Here is an 18,736-nt window from a genome sequence, read left to right as displayed (position 1 = left end):
CATGTTGTTAAAAACAATAGAAACAACCATGAATAAAATTACTTTTCCTCGTAAAAACATCAAATCTGTAAAAGCCATTTAAACTGTGTACAAATTATTTAACAAAAGTAAAACATTTTTAAGACACGAAAACATCTAAAAAAAAAGTTACTTTGTTAGCAGGCAATTGTCGCATCTATTTTCTATGCGAACTTTCTGAATATCGACAAAAAAATCCCTGTAGTGTAGAATTTAATTTCTTCTCAAACCCCAAACCCAGTCCTGGTCTGCTTCGCTAGCCATCCCGGAAGTCTCGCGATGTTGGGCCTCTGGGCTTAGAAACTCTGGGAACTACTTTAAGACAGATACTCGGAAGAACACCCTGTCTACCGTGTGATATTTAAAAAATATATGGTTAATTTATTAAATGTCTGTCCGGGCTATCTTATAAAATAACAGAAGAGTCAACTGGACTAACTAGAAGAAAGAAAAAAAGAGGACAAGGAACCAATTTTCTCGATCGTTTATACGCTACTTCCGGAAACAAAGTACCAGTTTACCATGGTCGTCACTAGTTACCACAGCCACAAAGTCATAAACCCCGCCTATTTCTACAATGTATTTTCTTAAAATGTGATTTTAAACCTAACCCTAACATTGACCACACTGCTAAGCTCACGACCAACTCCAACCTTAAATGAAGGCCAAAAAGCAAATTTTAGTTTTCATGAATTTTTACAATATATCCATTTTGACTTTGTGTTTTGGGTAACTAGTGGAAACCGTTTACCACCCAATCAGAAAACACTTGCATTTTAAAATGTCGATTACTTTCTGGTTGGCAGCCGGCACCCTTTTTAATTTCTGTTCTCATGATGAAGGTTTATCAGTGAGTGACTAACCTCGACATTTGGAATACGTACTGCTGCTAGCTAGCAATGCGAGTAACTATTTTCAGAGGTCAAGGGAGCCAGTATTGTTGTCAGCTCGACTGATTACCACACAGCTAGCTAGCTCGCTAGTTAATGCCTAATGGGAACCCAAGAAGATGAGAGAGGTAAGCTAACGACGGTTAATTTACTAGCTAACTAAGAAGAAATAGCACCTAACTTGGTGGTTACTGTATTTAGTACCTAGCAATATCAATCAGGAGAAAAACTACATAGTAGGCTATTTAAGGAGTTATCCAGTACTTTTCTTGAAACTAGCTATCTAGTTACTATAACATACATAGCCAGTTTGCTAACTACAGTAGTGTTCTTTGCGTTAGTATTAGCTGGTTTACCACACTGTAGTTGGTGTTGCTAACATATCTAAACTTAGCTACTGTCAAGTTAGCTAGCATACTGTGCCTGCCAGCCCATGCCCACAAATTAGCCGCCAATATGTCAACAATCATGTTGGGATGGTTGCCACCAACTGAGCAGTTTTGTTGTGCATTGTCAACAAACTGAATCCAATCACATGCATTTATAAAGTCCTTTTTGCATCAGCAGATGTCACAAAGTGCTTATACAGAAACCCAGCCCAAAACCCTAAACAGCAAGCAATGCAGATGTAGAAGCACAGTGGCAAGGAAAAACTCCCTAGAAAGGCAGAAACCTAGGAAGAAACCTAGAGAGGAACCAGGCTCTGAGGGGTGGCCAGTCTTCTTCTGGCTGTTCAGGGTGGAGATTATAAGAGTACACGGCCATTAAGGCCAGATTGTTCTACAAGATGTTCATAGATGACCAGCATGGTCAAATAATAATACAAGTGGTTGTAGAGGGTGCAACAGGTCAGCACCCGAGGAGTAAATGTAATTTGGCTTTTCATAGCCAAGCATTCAGCAGGTGCGGTAGAGAGGGATTGGGAGAGAGAAAGGGTCAAAAACAGCAGTTCTGGGAGAAGGTAGCACGTGAAGTGAACAGATCAGGGATCCATAGCCGCAGGCAGAACAGTTGAAACTGGAGCAGCAGCACGACCAGGTGGACTGGGGACGGCGACAGCCAGGAGTCGTCAGGCCAGGTAGTCTTGAGGCAGTGTCCTAGGGCTCAGGTCGTCAGGGAGGGGAGAGGGAGATGACTTAAATTCACACAGAACACCAGATAAGACAGGAAAATTTCACCAGATAGGACAGACTGACACTAGCCCCCAGCACATAGACTATTGCAGCATAGATAATGGAGGCTGAGACAGGGGGGGTCGGAGGACACTGGACATGATACCCCCGGACAGGGCAGGGCCAACCAGGCAGGATATAATCCCACCCGCTTTGCCAAAGCACAGCCCCCACACCACTAGAGGGATATCAACAGACCACTAGCTTACTACCCTGAGACGAGGCCGAGTATAGCCCACGAAGATCTCCTCCACAGCACAAGCCCGTGGGGGCGCAAAACCGGACAGGAAGGTCATGTCAGTGACTCAACCCACTCAAGTCGAGTATAGCGGAAAAAAACCTGGCACAACGTGACGCACCCCTCCTAGGGACAGCATGGAAGAGCACTAGTAAGCCAGTGACTCAGCCCCCAATAGGTTCAGAGGCAGAGAATCCCAGTGGAGAGATGGGAGCCAGCCAGGCATAGACAGCAAGGCGGTTCGTCACTCCAGTGCCTTGCCGTTCACCTTCGCACCCCTGGGCCAGACTACACTCAATCATAGGACCTACTGAAGAGATGAGCCTTCAGTAAAGACTTAAAGGTTGAGACCGAGTCTGCGTCTCTCACAATGAGCTCAAATTGAGCTCAAAAGGAGAAAGACCTGCCTCCAGCTGTTTGAATCGAAATTCTAGGGACAATAAAAAGGCCTGTGACTTTTGACCATAGGTAGGAGCAAGTCGATATAGCAAGTCCATGTAATGCTTTGTAGGTTAGCAGTAAAACCTTGAAATCAGCCCTAGCCTTAACAGGAAGCCAGTGTAGAGAGGCTAGGAAGTTGAATAATATGATCACATTTTTTGGTTCTAGTCAAGATTCTAGCAGCTGTATTTAACATTAACTGAAGTTTTATTTAGTGCTTTATCGGGTTAGTCGGAGAGTAGAGCATTGTAGTAGTCTAAGCTGGAAGTGACAAAAGCATGGATTAGCTTCTCTGCATAATTTGGGGACAAAAAGATAGATTTTTGCAATGTTATGAAGATGGAAAAAAGCTGCCCTTAAATATTCTTGATATGTTCATCAAAAGAGAGATCGGTGTCCAGAGTAATGCAGAGGTCCTTCACAGTTTTATTTGAGACGACTGTACAACCATCAAGATAAATTGTAAAATCAAACAGCAGATCTCTTTGTTTCTTGGGACCTAGAACTAGCATCTCTGTTTTGTCCAAGTTTATTTTAATTTTTTTATTTAACCAGGTAGGCCAGTTGAGAACAAGTTCTCATTTACAACTGTGACCTGGCCAAGATAAAGCAGATTTAAAAGTAAAACATTTGCCGCCATCCACTTCCTTGTATCTGAAACAAACAAAGAAAGAATATATAATGAAAACAATAGTGGTTCTAAAACAGAACCTTGAGGAACACCAATACTTACCATTGATTTGTCAGAGGACAAACCATCCACAGAGATGAACAGATATCTTTCCAACAGATAAGATCTAAACCAGGCACAAACTTGTCCGTGTAGACCAGGTATTCCCAAACTGGGGTACGCGTACCCCTACCATCTTGGGTACGCCAAATAGAAATGTGATTAACATAAAAAAATTCTTCACATTTTCAAACAGCACAGAATTTAATCAGAAGCCACTGCCAGATTTCTGAATAGGGCTGCGCTCAGTTTCTTGCCTTGGCAAATTGCACTGTTAAGACACTGATGCTCTTTGTAACCACGTACCTATGCAAGAGTGGATTCTCGGCCCTCACTAGCATGAAACTAAATACAGGCACAGACTGTGTGTAGAAAATGATTTAAGACTGAGACTCTCTCCAATACAACATTACAGAGTTATGTGCATCCTTTCAAGCACACCCTTCTCATTAACCCGTGGTGAGTTATTCACCATTTTTGATGAACAAATAAGGTTTTATATGTAAGATGACTAAATAAAGAGCACAATTATTGACAATTATTATTTGTGCCCTGGTCCTATAAGAGCTCTTTGTCACTTCCCACGAGCCGGGTTGTGATGACTACTCACACTCATTCTTATGTTTAATAAATGTTTCTTATAGTGTGTGTGTGGCAGGCTTACAATGATGGCAAAAAACAACATTTGAGAGTGCGATGACCCTGGTGCTAGAGGGGGTACGCAGCTGTAGGTTGAATGTTTGATGGGGTACGGGACTATAAAAAGTTTGGGAACCATTAAGGTTTCCAATCTCTCCAAAAGAATGTGGTGATCGATGGTGTCACAAGCAGCACTAAGGTCTAGGAGCACGAGGACAGATACTTGGTCTGAAGCCATTAAAAGGTCATTTACCACCAGACTGGAGCATTTTGTATACATTATCTGGCTTCGGGAAGGCAGCGAGTTTCTGCTTAACAGCTTTGTCAAAACATTTTGAGAGGAATGGGAGGTTCGATGGAGGCCGGTAGTTTTAAACATTTTCCAGGTTAAGATTTGGCTTTTTCAGGAGAGGCTTTATTACTGCCACTTTTAGTTATAACGTAGTCTAGTTCATAACTGCTCCAAGAAGTATGATCTACACTATGCACTTTATTCATAAATTCAAGGTCTGCATTTAGTGTGTAATGGCCCTTTTTACAGATTGGGTGGACGTGGCGAATGATATCCTTAGCAAGTGTCACATTAACCTGAGACTGAGGAAGGTGACGGACTGTAATGCCAATGTTTTTGTCGCCCTGTATGAGGCCATCTTGGGGGAGAAAGTCCCAGGTAAGTTTACACCAAACATGACACAATAAACATGCCCACCAAAAGAGCAATATGTGTATTTTGAGACCTAATCAACCGTCTCATGTTAGTTCGTTTTTAAATTTTTATTCTGCGCTGCGTGCTAAGGCCAAGAATTGAGTGCTTTAGAGGAGAGTATTCTTACAATTTCAAGAATGCCACACAGTGCTACTTATGATCGTCAAACCTGTCAACACAAGACTGTGTTTGTCAATGAGCTAGTAAGTGGCCAAAGTGCACAAGAGGCTGTGATTTGGAACTGTGTGTGTGTGTGTGTGTGTAGACTACATCACCGCCCCGGGCAGTCAGGAGGATGATGTCCACAACATCCAGTCTGTGATCGACTCTCTGGCTCTAGATTACCTTCAGATCAGCCTTTCACACATCTCAGGTGAGCGGCTCTTACTCTTTATTCACTATTCACTAGTTAATTAACTAGTAACTACTCCTATATTCCCTAGGTATTCACTAGCTATTCAGTCAATCATCTGACCAAATCAAACGTTATTTGTCACATGCTTCGTAAACAGGTGTAGACTAACCATGAAAGGCTTACTTCCAAACAATGTAGAGAGAAATAAAATAAAAATAATGAGGAATAAATACAAAATGAGTAATAATAACTTGGCTATATACACGGGGTACCAGTACTGAGTCGTTGTGCAGGGATACAAGTTAATTGAGGTAGATGTGTACATATAGGTAGGGATACAGTGACTAGGCAACTGGATAGATACACTGCTGTTACTGTTTTATGTGATGAGTCAAAAGAGTTAGTGCAAAAAGGGTCAATGCAGATAACTAAATAGTTAACCAATAGCTAGCAGGACTAACTATTTAGCAGTCTTAATACATGGGGGTAGAAGCTGTTCAGGGTCCTGTTGGTTCCAGACTTGGTGCATCGGTACTGCTTGCCGTGCGGTAGCAGAGAGAACAGATGATGAATGCTGAAAGAAAATCAGGTGATCTATTTAGCTACAAGCAGAGGGTCTCGGGCTAAATTCCTGTTTAGATTTCAAAGCACAGCCTTGTTCAGAACAAACACAAGCCTCTTTGTTTAGGAAAATTCACCGTAAAAAGACGCAGACTGGTTGGTTCTATTAAAAGGACAACAATGTGGTGTTGATTATAGTTCCACTGATTCATGGCTTGTCCTAATGGGTTTTTCTCTCCCCGGCTCTAGGCGAGAACATTGTACGAGGGGACAAGGAGTCCATCAAGAACCTGTTGGAGATCTTTGACGGGCTGCTTGAGTACCTCACCGAGCAGATCAGTGAAGAGGAGTCGCAAAATGGAGGTAGACAAAAGAATCTTATTTTACTCCATTACCCTGTCAACTGTTACATTTAGGCTAACCTTTATTTAACCAGGAAGTCCTAATGAGGTCAGAAGACCTGTCTGATATCACCCCTGTTCTTCCTGATCTGATATCACCCCATCTCCCTCAAACTTTATCTGTGTCACTGAGTGAGACACATCCCTGTTTGGGTGAGATCACCCACACATGAAGTGGACATAATGGCCTTTCTAAACCCGGTTTAGAGGCGGCTGGCTCTGGGATTACTGGGAAGCGGTTGGCCCATTCAATTGGCAGCGCTCCGCAAGCCTTTGTGTCCGTCTATGGTGGAATGGTGGTCTGCTGGCCCTCTCTCCCATCGCAAAACACCAATTAGACTTTTAATGATCAGCTCTGGAAATTTAAATGACATGCATTGAAAGAAGGCTCTGGTGAAAAAGGCTGGTTTATCAAAATTGATAGGGTTGGTGGCTTGCCATGAATCCGAAAGGAGCTGTGAATGTTTGTCTGTGATGCTACAGACCGCGGTTCACCAATATTATCGATCGATACTGGCCTATTACAGCTATGTTGGTATTGGCTGATAATTCCACCGATTATTCAATATATATAGGATGAAAAAAAGGAATCTCATTCTTACTTAACACTTGCAGCCATTCTCATTGTCATTCATTTCACAATGTAAGAGATCAACATTTTGAACCATATTTCTTGGACAATTGTTCTTTTGAATAGCAATTTATGCGAATACAGTGTGGGAAAATAACACTTCTTAAAATTTTCCCGGCATAAAACAGTATATCGGCGGATACATTGGTATCAGTAAATTTTGCCCCCCCCCCCCAAAAAAACAATCTAAACCGGTATCGGACCCAGAATAACGTATCGGCCGGGCTCCAGTTTAAACCTGTTGATATTTCCAATTAGTGGGATAGGCTATGCATGAGTCACTACAGATAATGTTACTGTCACACTAGATGAACTCTTCGATGCACTTTCACAACAACATGGCTAGAACAGTTGCTTGTTTCACTTCAGCTTTCGGAAATGGGGTTGTATCATTAGTGTGTCTATGAGCTCCAATGTCTATGGATCACTATGTCCCGAGTGCTTATTCTACTACTCTAACCGACTGTGTTAATGTGACTTAAATATTTGCATAATTACGGACTGATTGGGGGTCTGAAAGTCGACTGGTAGCTTGTTCGTTTCCCCATTGCATCACAGCAGGAGCCTGTCAGCGTCACCACATTGCGGCACGCTGTAATCACCCATCCCTCTCTCCTCCCTTCTTCAAATCCTCCCCCTTTCCTCCCTCCAGACAAGGAACCAAACGGTGTTCCTGTGGAGGATGCCCCCCTCCCTACAGGGCCAGTGGTCCCCCAGACAGAGGAACAGATGTCCCTAATGGAGAGAGCCTCCCAGTATTCTAGTGTGCAGTGAGTGTTTCAAGATATTCCACGCTACAGGCTCTATGTACATTTCCATGGTTTCAGATTCAGTTCTGTGTTCAAGCAGAGTTCCAGTTCTGTTGATGCAACCAAAGACACTGCGTCACGAGACAAGACGCTTGTAAATGCCATTTAGCAGACGCTTTTATCCAAAGCGACTTAGTCATGCATGCATGCATTTTACGTACGGGTGGCCTTGGGAATCGAACCCACTACTCTGGCATTGCAAATGCCATGCTCTAGCAACTGAACCAGACAGGACCACTTCAAATGTCATCATCGTGCAGGGCAAGTCGGTACATCCTGTTGACACAACAGCCAGTCAGGGAACACCACACAACAGAAATGTCAACAGTAACTGCGAATGTTAAGGTTGGACACGGAACACAAACATCTGTGACATCACTATGTCTACTCAGCCTGTTCCGACGGCTGTCACACAGAAAGGCTGGCTGGAAAGTCAACAAAGCTGAATGAGTCATTGTGGGTGACGTAAACCTCTGTTCCTAAACCAGGAAACCCAATGCACTGTTTTGAAACGCGTGCAGGTTGTAGTTGTTCTGACTTGGACTGGTATCACACGAACCAGACACACTGATGCACTTTCCATTGAACTGTTTGGGTGGTCTGTTCTTTGATTTACTTTGATAGTGATACATCTGTAACTTTACAATGTTTCTTTGATCTTCCAGCTCTGCCGTCCAGTCTAGCAGCAAACATTCCCTCCACTCTTGGAATGCGGAGGAGACGGGCTCGACCAATGAGCTTATCCTCCTGGGAGACTCCGCCCGCACGTTCACGGCCAAACAAGAAGGTAGGCGGGAACCGAAAGCTTCTTCCTGGCCCATGACATAGAATGCTGAAAAAGGAAAACATTTCCTCTGTCTTTCTGGATTTACATTCAGATTCAAATCAAATCCCATTTTATTTGTCACATGCTTCGTACACAACCGGTGTAGAGTAACAGTGAAATGCTTACTAACGGGTCCTTTTCCAACAATGCAGAGTTAAAGATAAAAATGAGTAAAAATAACATGGCTATATACAGGGAGTACCTGTACCGAGTTGATGTGTAGGTGTACGAGGTATTTACATGGCATTCAGACGCCCTTATCCAGAGCGACTTACAGGATTAGGGTTAAGTACCTTGCTCAAGTGTAAATCAACAACATATATATTTTTTTTTTATAGCTATGTAGCTAATTGAGGTAGCTATGTACATAAAGGTAGGGGTGAAGTGACTAGGCAATAGGATAGATAATAGAGAGTAGCAGCAACATATGTGTTGCGTGTGACGTTAGCATTCATGTGTGTGTGTTTGGGTGTCAGTGTAAGTATGTGTGAATGTGTGGGTAGAGTCCAGTGTGTGTGCGCACAGAGTCGGTGCAAGAGAGTTGGTGCAGAAAAGGGTCAATGCAGGTAGTTTGGGTAGCCATTTGATGAGCTATGTAGCAGTCTAATGGCTTGGGTGTTAAAGCTGTTCAGGGTCCTGTTGGTTCCAGACTTGGTGCACTGGTACCGCTTGCCGTGTGGTAGCAGAGAGAACAGTCATTGGCTTGGGTGGCTGGAGTCTTTGACAATTCTTTGGGGCCTTCATCAGACACCGCCTGGTATAGAGGTCCTGAATGGTAGGGAGCTCGGCCCCAGTGATGTACTGGGCTGTACTCCCCACCCTCTGTAGCGCCTTGCGGTCTGATGCCTTGCAGTTGCCGTACCAAGCAGTTATGCAGCCAGTCAAGATGCTCTCAATGGTGCAGCTGTATAATTTTTTGAGGATCTGAGGGCCCATGCCAAATCTTTTCAGAGAGGTTGTTGTCCTTGCACCACACTGCCAGGTCTCTGACCTCCTCCCTGTAGGCTGCCTCGTCGTCGGTGATCAGTCCTACCACCGTTGTCGTCAGCAAACTTCATCCACCTTTCGCTTATCAAACAGCACATGATGCTGATGAGGTATCCAGTTTTTCCTGTCTTTTTTGTTGTCTTTCCTATGGAATTCTTTATGGAGACAGTGGGGAATGTTAAGTTATGTGGTCAGGGGGTTACTTTTTCCTCAAGTGGAAGTAAAAACCCCCAGGATTATGTCACCTTTTCCTTTTAAAAGCCCCCGTCCTCTCATTAGTTTCCACTAAGTCCCTCTCATGAGTCCCTACATTTGGTTTTAATGATAGTCTTCAACAACGGTTTAGGATATGAATGGCCTGTATATGTGTCTTTGTTCTGTGGTATGGATATTGTGTATATTCGCTAGACAATGCCAGGGTTATTGGTAAGGCATTAATAGCTAGGAGTACAGAACTGTATCTGAGAAAATAATTCAGAACTGTAGGCTACTTAAAGAACAGTGAACCAGTTAGAGGCAAATCTGATTTGTATAGAAAGAAAAATGAGATTTTACTTGAACCTTTTGTTCAAACATCCTGCATAACACTATTATAACATGACATGAATAGCCATAACATCTGTTAACCATGGGAACTTCAGTACTGAACAGTGTACACATACTCCTACAATACATTATCTACAAAATCTACACCTCTAACAGCTACCTATTTTACCCCTCCCTAACAGTGGAAGCCTCTTCACAAGCTTCGGGCCCCAGCACCACGGGTGCTCCGGGAACCCCAGGCACCCAGGCCACTCTACTGAGGGAGCCCCTGCGCTCGGCCATCCACCTGCAGCCCCCCTACCAGACTACCCCCCACAGGCCCGACAGAGCTCCCCGCTCGGGTAGCCAGTCTCCCCCAGCCAACGGTCTGGGCAGCGGGGCCGCAGTGGAGCAGGAGGCTCCCGCTGGCACCTCGGAGGTATGCCCATCTAGTCAAATATATCCATGCTGAATCCATTCAAATTACGCTTAACTCTTGTTCGTTGCTTTGTAATACAGTATCAACTTTCCGTTTTAATCAGTGTTTCAAAGCTCTCAGCAAACGACTGTGTTCTGAAACACGTTCTGAAGTGACCTCAGCCAAGTACAGTTCATAAAACTGTAGCTTCCTTCCTCCTCTGAAAAAGGATGAGCTGTTGCCGACTCATACAAAATGGCCACGAGACGCATCACAGGAGTCACTTTTCCAACTTGTCCCTCCTCTCTGTTTATGGGCGACAACACTCCTAACCTGGGAATGACGTCACATCCCACCTGCATGCCTCTGGCAAGTCCAGATACGCTAGCAGTTGCAAATGCTTTCCACTTGTTATTCCATTACCAACTGGGGCTCGCTCTGTCTGAAGACTAGCCAGTACTGTGACTGAGAAATTGGACATGGGTGCATCTAGAGTTGGAGAGAACTTTATGGTCTACGTATCATAACTCAACAAACTTGGCAAGCTCTGCCTCTAGCCAATGAGTTGACTGAGAAACAGTTCTCCATTCACATGCCATTTCCAATATGACCCAGGGCCATATGTCCCCACCAACACAAGTTTCCACCTTCTAGTCTCTCCACTGGGAAGAAAGACTGCATCAGTGCAACAGACCAGTGACGCAACCAAAGATATAGTCCCTGTCAGTCAGGATAGAAATATATATGTATGTATGTACAGTTGATTTTCCCATGATGTCAAGCAAAGAGGCACTGAGTTTGAATGTAGGTCTTGAAATACATCTACAGGTACACCTCCAATTGACTCAAATGATGTCAATTAGCCTATCAGAAGCTTCTAAAGCCATTACATAATTTTCTAGAATTTTCCAAGATGTTTAAAGGCACAGTCAACTTAGTGTATGTAAACTTCTGACCCATTGGATTTGTGATACAGTGAATTATAAGTGAACTAATCTGTCTGTAAACAATTGTTGGAAAAATGACTTGTGTCATGCACAAAGTAGGTGTCCTAACCGACTTGACAAAACTATAGTTTGTTAATAAGACATTTGTGGAGTGGTTGAAAAACGAGTTTTAATGACTCCAACCTAAGTGGATGTAAACTTCTGAGTTCAACTCTGTGTGTGTAATCCCCATGAGCTCACATATACCATTATAGGTGATGGTAAGGAGCTGTGTTATGGGTGAAATAAAGCATTTACCCAAATTGACCTGCACACACTACTGTTATTCTTTCTGTCTTTCTTGTTCTAATTCACTACAATGATAAGACGGTGTACTACTACTGTGCTACTGTATTCACTTAGCCTTGTCATTTAGCAGACTTACAGGCACAATTAGTATTAAGTGCCTTTCTTAAGGGCACATTGACAGATTGGGGATTCGAACCAGTGACCTTAACCGCTAGACGACCTGCCGCCTGTGACACTGGTATTTCAATGCGTTATATCGACTCCCGGTCATTTCCTGGTAGCGGTAGTTAACGCCGTGCATCTTTTGTGTGATATGTCGTTAGCATCCGCTAGCTAGCCACTGAGACTCCTCCTCCTGCTGGGTTCTCTTTTGTCAGTTTGATTGTGAATTCTCCCTCCCCCATTGAGTGGAAATGCATCCACCCCTTTTCTCTGTCTAATGAATGACCATCTTTCTCTTTTATTTTTTTTTTTCAGTCCCCAAGGCCAGTGGCTGACACAGTTACCAATGGAGTGCGCTCGCCAGCCTTCAACCACTCACCCGGTGATGCACGCTGTTCAATGCATCAGAAAATAAATGTGTAGCAGCTCCACACCATGTATCAATTTCACTTATTCAACCTCTTATTCCTCCATGCTTTTCATTTGTAGTGGAGAGTGAGAAGTCTGTGTCCAGTCAAACCAAGGCCAGGCTAGAGGAGGCCAAGGAGCAGCCGGAGGTAAGGCACGGCGAACCGCTCGCCCTCTAGAGTGTTGTAGTTACAATGCCTCAAATGAGGGCTAATTCAATAGTTGAAGTCTACCTCATGCCTCATTCAAATCTAATTATTTGCTAATGCATGTTCAATTTACAGCTAATTAAGGAGTAAATTGTTGCATTTTTTGCCTCTTTCTCTATAGCCTACCAGTGTGGGGCCCAGGAGGGTTCTATTCCGGACACAGCCAGACATTCATTTCCTCACCCGGCAGGATGAGCTGGAGGACAGGGCACCACTGGACACTGAGGAAGAAGTTGAGGAAGAGACCTTCACGCAGCAGGACAGCTGGGCTCACAGGGGGCGGACGGGGATCAGGTAAGAACAACACAATGGGAGGTGGTTAGAATAGCATTGTAGATGCATAGCGAGAAAAGCAATATACATGCACATAAGTTAGTTACACACAGAGGCCACTCAATCTAACATTCACCTCCCTGCCTCACCCTTACTCTTCCAATATCTCTTTCTACCTTTTGCTCCCTCTCTTTCCCCCTCCCTCTCTCCTGTCAGCAGTAGCAGGGTACTAGAGGAGGAGGATTGTGAGGAGCTTCTCTCCTGGCGTAGACAGAGAAACAGGAAGGCAGAACGGGAGCTGCACCACATGTCTGAGAAGCTGTCCCGACGACTAGAGGAGCTGGACCTGGTGAGTGGTACTCGTGTGTGTGTGTGTGTGTGTGTGTGTGTGTGTGTGTGAGACGCACTTGTCATTATGTGGACCTTACTGGTTAGTCTAATGACTGTGTGTCAAGCTATATTTACATTGTGGGGATACGAGACGAGTTCGGAGCAGTCTCACTGCGTGTCGGATGCCTTACATTCACCCGGAGAATCTTCCCACCCGACGTGCCTTCACTTTGCGTGCGTCCCGGCTGACCATTCATCGCACCACGAAATTGTGTGTGAGGAAAAACGGCTAAGGTGTCGGGAGCTGGGATTGTGTCACCCCCGGCATCTCAGCAATGTAAATCTAGGTTATAACGTCTGTGTGTGTGTTTCCACTCGTCAGATGTTAAAGAGAGCGCTAGGAGAGAGCGGAGAGCCCGACGAGGTCAAGGAGGAAGACAAACAGTCCCACCACAGTGACAGTGTCATGGAGTGTCGCAGGCCCCCAAGGAGGACAACGGGTACATACACTCCACCTCTTCAATCACGTCAGGGCCCGTATTCATACAGCATCTCAGATCTAGGATCAGTTTAACCTTTTAGATCAGAAGGAGTACGATTGTATGGGCAGATCCTAGATCAGCACTCCTCCTCTGAGATGCTTTGTGGATACGGTCCCAGATTGCACCACACTTCTCCAACAAAAGCACGGTTGACTAGCCTGAATGTCGAACTACAATAAGTCATTATTGACCAACTCTATGATTTAACATTTCCTCGGCTTTAACCTTTAAACCTCTGACCCTTCTCCCAGGTACGCCGCGAGCACCCACATCCCCCTGTACCCGCTCCGTGTCCCCCTCCCCTCCCAGGGCCCGCCGCTCCCTTTCAGGTCAGCTAGAGGGAGCCGTGAGAGAGGCGGTGAGTGGAGGGGTCACACAGAGACACACCCGTACGCGCCAACGACAACTCCGCCATCTACAGCCTCAACACAAACACCGCCAGGTCAGAGGGAATTGCCACATCATCACATTGACCAACGCCATATTCAGTATAAAGATGGTCACCTTTTTTAAAAAGAGACAAGTTGAACGGTCCAACATAGTTGGTGTGTACACATCTCTCTCTCTCTAGCTGGAAAAAGCCTATGAGGAGGAGCTGAAAGTGTACGAGGACAGAGAACGGGCTGCTATGGCCAAGGAACGAACCAGAGCGCAGGAGGCGGTAAGAGAGGGAGGGGGAGAGAGCATCAGATCTAGCCCCGGGGAGCTGTGTGCGTTAGACACCATGTGACTGTGTAGACAGCGGCCCTCTGGCAGAGACTGCAATAGAGAGACTGTGTGTCCCAATATTATCTACAGCAGACGGTCTATGTGTGCTTCTGCCCTGTAGGAGAGGGAGTACAGAGAGGCCATACTGAGAGATGTTCCCCGAACCACCAAACCGTCCCAGGTGTACACCACAGCAGCCCGACACCGCTCCCCTAGGACCAGACAACCAACTCCGGGCCGCAGGCGACAGGACAAAACCAGGAGAGCCCCACCAAGTAAGACCCCCAAGCTGGAGTCTCTGCCAGTGAGATGGAGACCGTATCAACTCAAATCTAATCAAAGTACAAAGTGGCTTCCTCTCCTTCATTTGCCCTGAACTAAAAACGCAGCATTGGCCTCGGTGAAACTAATATGGAGGATGCCTACGTGGCTGTCTATTCAATCCCCATCAAAACTACATATGCCTTAGGAGAAAGAGCTTGATATGGATTTGCGCATTAGTCTGAGTGCACGGTATGGATTTGTCCCTCTATATTAACCGTTTGTGCTTCTCTCTCTTTTCCCCGTCTTCCAGTGAAGGTGAAGGACAACGACCTGCTCCCCCTGCTCCTGGAGGAGTTCCCCCACCTGCACCTCTCTCCCCACGCCCTGGGCAGGATGTGGCAGCAGCAGCTGGGCCAGGTGGACCGCCTCAACGCCTCCCTCTCCCTGGACAGCCAGAGGCAGGGGCCACGCACTAAACTCACCAGCCAGGTGGGGGGCGCTATAACACACTATCCACCATATAAACCACAGGGAGAGCTGGGAGGTTTTAGCCTGGCTTGCCAGATGGATCTCTGCAAGTCTCCTACCTGTCTGTAACGTTAAAACAGATGTCTAAGTGCGGAGCCTGTGATTGGGCGAAGACCCCATAATACCCCCAGAGACCAGGGTTCACCATTGCAACTTTTCCACCTCGATCTCCTCCCGTTAACTCGTCAATGTTCTCTCTCCAGGTGGAAGAGGCTCAGAGGAGACATGACCTGCTTGGGGAGATCATCCGCAAAGAGCAAGAACACAACAGACGCCTGGTGAGCCACTCAAAACATGCACGAGCTTCAGCATACATGTAGGCTAGACACACACACATATTCCCAGTCTTATGTCTCTCACACATTCTCAAACACACCAAGCAGTAATACAAACAGCCCCTCTAACTGTACAGCCGTCTCGCTCCTCTCCCCTCCAGAGGGATTTTAAGGAGCGTATCCAGCAACAGAAGTCGACTCAGAACCGTCTGAAGGAGCAGAGGCAGCAGATCGCCCGGGCCAAGAAGTACCACGGTGACTACCACGTCCAGCTCCGCGCACGCATGATGAGGGCCCGCACGAAAGAGGAGAGGGTCAGTTAGTGACGCCGCGCTGAGCCTGGATCCCCCAACACGGTTTCAACGCTCCTAGAATTTCATGTTTCAACGCTTCAAACACTCTACTTTCCATTCCATTTTCCATCCATGTATTTTTTGAAGGGAAGATTTGTATTGTCATGTATTTAGCTCCATTGTAAAGTGAACAGGTCATGAACACAATGACTATACAAACACATGTAATGATTGTGTGTGTGTTGTGTTCCAGATGTTTAAGCAGGTGTTTGAGGAGGGCTTGGAGGTGCAGAAGGCTCGTCTCCGAGAGCAGAGGGCCTACGCCAAGGACCAGCGCCAGGAGCACCAGAACAAACACAGAGACCAGATCCAATCTATGGAGAACTATTACAAGGACCAGGTAGAACCAACACATGACCCTATTTCATATTAACACACATACGCTATACGGAAGTAGTAGGAGAGTAAGACCAAGAAACGGCTTCCTGATCTTGTTTCTGTTCCTCCATCTGCATTGATGTGAAAGAACTGGACAGCTGAAAGCTAATTCCACGCTGTTCTGCCGTCTTTCAGTTTTCATTATTGGCCGAAACTCTCGCTATAGAGAGACAGGATATCCAAGTACGGAAGAAGGCCCAAGAAAAGGTAAGTGCATGCTAATGCACACACAATTTACTACATATACCTGTACTTTGTCTGCACAATTTGGGGAGATTGAGATGAGTGATCATACTTTACAGGTGAACTTATTCAGGGTTCACCATGTGACTACTTCATACATCCTACGGTATTGGGTCAGGATATTAAAACGTTTCTCTCTGCAGGCCCTTCAGAAGATGAAGCGAGAGCTGCGCTCCAAGATGGAGAGGGAGATAGGCGAGCTGCAGAAGATTATCGTCCAGAACGACGACGACGACTACTTCCACGACCTGGAGGTTCAAAGGTTACGGGGTCGCGTGCAAATGGCTTCCTTCCAGTACAACACCAGCTGTCTGCACTGACCCCGCTAACGAGCTAGCAATCTATAGCTACCTACCGCTAACTTTCCTCCGGCTGCTAAAAAACAAACTGCAAAGTCTCTAAAACCCACGGATCGGAGTGCTACTCTTCGATTTGTTTTAAATACTTGATTATTTAAGAATGTTAAAAAAAAAATGCCTCCCTCACTGTGTATTTTGTGTGCTGTCGTTTTGATTTTGTCATGTGGCAATGTGTAGTCCAGTCTTCCGCAGCCAAACGGGACCATTGTGAAAATTGGATGCAACACTAATTATGAATGTCATGCCAGGACAAGATTCTTTCCCCCTCTTCCTTTTAATGGTATGCAGGATTTGTCTCCCGTAGCATTTTTTTTTAACAATGTTGATGAATGATTTATTTGATTGTACTGTAAATGACCTATTAGTCCGGTTTTTAGGTTATTGAACTAACCCGCTACGCTTTTCCAACACCAGAGAGTGTTGATAATCAGAATTCGGTAAAAGTTCCCTTTGCCAGTAAACTACCGCACTAACAAACAAATCGGACGGTTAAAAAGACATCCTAAGTTTACGAGGCCAGGTAGCATGAGAATAGGGTTTATGGGGCTGATTTCATAATCAGGAAATGTATGCCTTTCCTCTGCACTTCTCAGTAGTTGGTATGGAGGCGTATAAGGTCGTCTGCGGGAGCGGTTCCATTGCACACTGCATACGTTTGAATTAAACCCCAGACAGCACACCCACTGGGTGGCCTACCAATTTGATCAGGGAGTTTTTGTTCTATTCTTTTTATTTATTCAATCCTCTAAAACAATCCATTTCAAGAAGGTGTACCTTTTCTAATTTGAATTTGATCAAGGCAAGACTTGAATCTAGACTGAGAATGGTTCAGAATACAGAAAGATAGGCATGAAAACATATGCATGTCTCCATACAGTACCTCTGGGTAGATGTAAAAACACTTTTTACACATTTATTTTTAGGGAATGAATCCTAATGCCTACATAATTATAATATAGAGAATAGAATAGTTTGGTATAATACATATGCCTGCACTGATCATGAAACTGTGAAGTCTTCGAAGTAACGGTTTGAGCTCCATAATGATTAATAAGTCTATTGGTCCCCGATTGATTTTTACTACAATTCGCTTTTGGCCTTCATTAAATATTATCCACTATTACTTGACTCTCAGTCACAAGGATGTCACCGTGTTTACAGAGGAAAGAAATAAAGGTAGGTTAAATCAATTGATGGAATGATACGTATGTAGGAAGGGAACGAACACTAAATCGGCTGTTAAATATATTGCCCTACCTGGTTATTACTTATGGTCGCTACCGATTGTGGCTATGAATATTTAACATATGCTATAGCTTACAAATTAACAGGAAAAGTCGGCGGGCATATAATTAAAACATTCAAGGGAGCGCAAAGGTTACATTTGATGCTACTTTCCTTGTCATCCAATTTGGTTTGCGTCTCAATCCCTACAAATTATAAAGCCATGCATAATGACACACCTGTCATGTCAGTTTCCCATTCATTTCCAGCTAAAATAGATCTATAAGAATTGTCATTTATCCTATATTTACAATCCCCTTATTCAAACGGATTACTCATCGACCTACCAAGTATCAATAGTAGCAGTTTATATAATTATTAATTAGGACATGGATATTGCGGTCATTTATATCAGAAAATAAGAAAGTAGATGCTTTTCCCACTTGAAACTGGCAGGTTCTCGACCTTATTCATGATTGCGTATAAAGGCGGTGGAATTAAGTCAAGGTCAGAATATGGAGCATCTGTAGACAAGCAGCCACACCTCCATTTCTTTGCTCTCCAACCTAAACGCCTACCTTGCTGGCACTGGCATTTCCCCCATGTTTAAGTTCAAATTTAGAATAACAGAAAAGTTTATTAAAATAGGAATAAAGTTAATTTTACACACGCTAAACTCAGGTCTAAATGTCCCCTATATGAACCGACATTATATAGGCGTGAGAACATCACATCAATCCTGTGTGTTCTGTCAGTGTCAAGGACACTTGTTCCAGGGACCGGCGCTGATCTGTCCCTGGTACAGTGCACTGGTTTGAACTGACCAGGGCCCAGTTTCCCAAAAGCATGTTAAGGCTAAGTTCATGATGCTTTTGGGAAATGAGCCCTGGTGAAAGCC

General features: G+C 44.7%; 1 protein-coding gene across 2 annotated transcripts; it reads left to right on the top strand.

Moving 5' to 3' along the window:
* The first annotated feature begins 367 nt into the window (after positions 1 to 367).
* Positions 368 to 17,318, top strand: LOC106588316 (centrosomal protein of 95 kDa). Of its 2 annotated transcripts, none has more exons than XM_045706031.1 (21): positions 368 to 1,036; positions 4,670 to 4,798; positions 5,100 to 5,207; positions 6,000 to 6,113; positions 7,435 to 7,552; positions 8,257 to 8,378; positions 10,133 to 10,368; positions 12,060 to 12,126; positions 12,234 to 12,301; positions 12,483 to 12,655; positions 12,854 to 12,983; positions 13,347 to 13,464; positions 13,758 to 13,948; positions 14,078 to 14,167; positions 14,336 to 14,489; positions 14,789 to 14,967; positions 15,210 to 15,284; positions 15,443 to 15,595; positions 15,828 to 15,974; positions 16,148 to 16,219; positions 16,399 to 17,318. In XM_045706031.1, the coding sequence occupies exons 1-21, from the start codon at positions 1,012 to 1,014 to the stop codon at positions 16,573 to 16,575; spliced, it is 2,646 nt and encodes an 881-aa protein (XP_045561987.1). In that variant the 5' UTR covers positions 368 to 1,011; the 3' UTR covers positions 16,576 to 17,318. The 2 variants fall into 2 exon arrangements, with proteins under 2 accessions (XP_045561987.1, XP_014032663.1); XM_014177188.2 differs by having other exon boundaries at positions 369 to 1,036; positions 12,851 to 12,983.
* Positions 17,319 to 18,736: the final 1,418 nt, after the last annotated feature.

This window comes from Salmo salar, chromosome ssa02 (assembly GCF_905237065.1).
Source record: "Salmo salar chromosome ssa02, Ssal_v3.1, whole genome shotgun sequence".
Lineage (NCBI taxonomy): Eukaryota > Metazoa > Chordata > Actinopteri > Salmoniformes > Salmonidae > Salmo > Salmo salar.
Note: the sequence above shows the minus strand (reverse complement) of the source record. Positions and strands in the feature narration are given on the sequence as shown.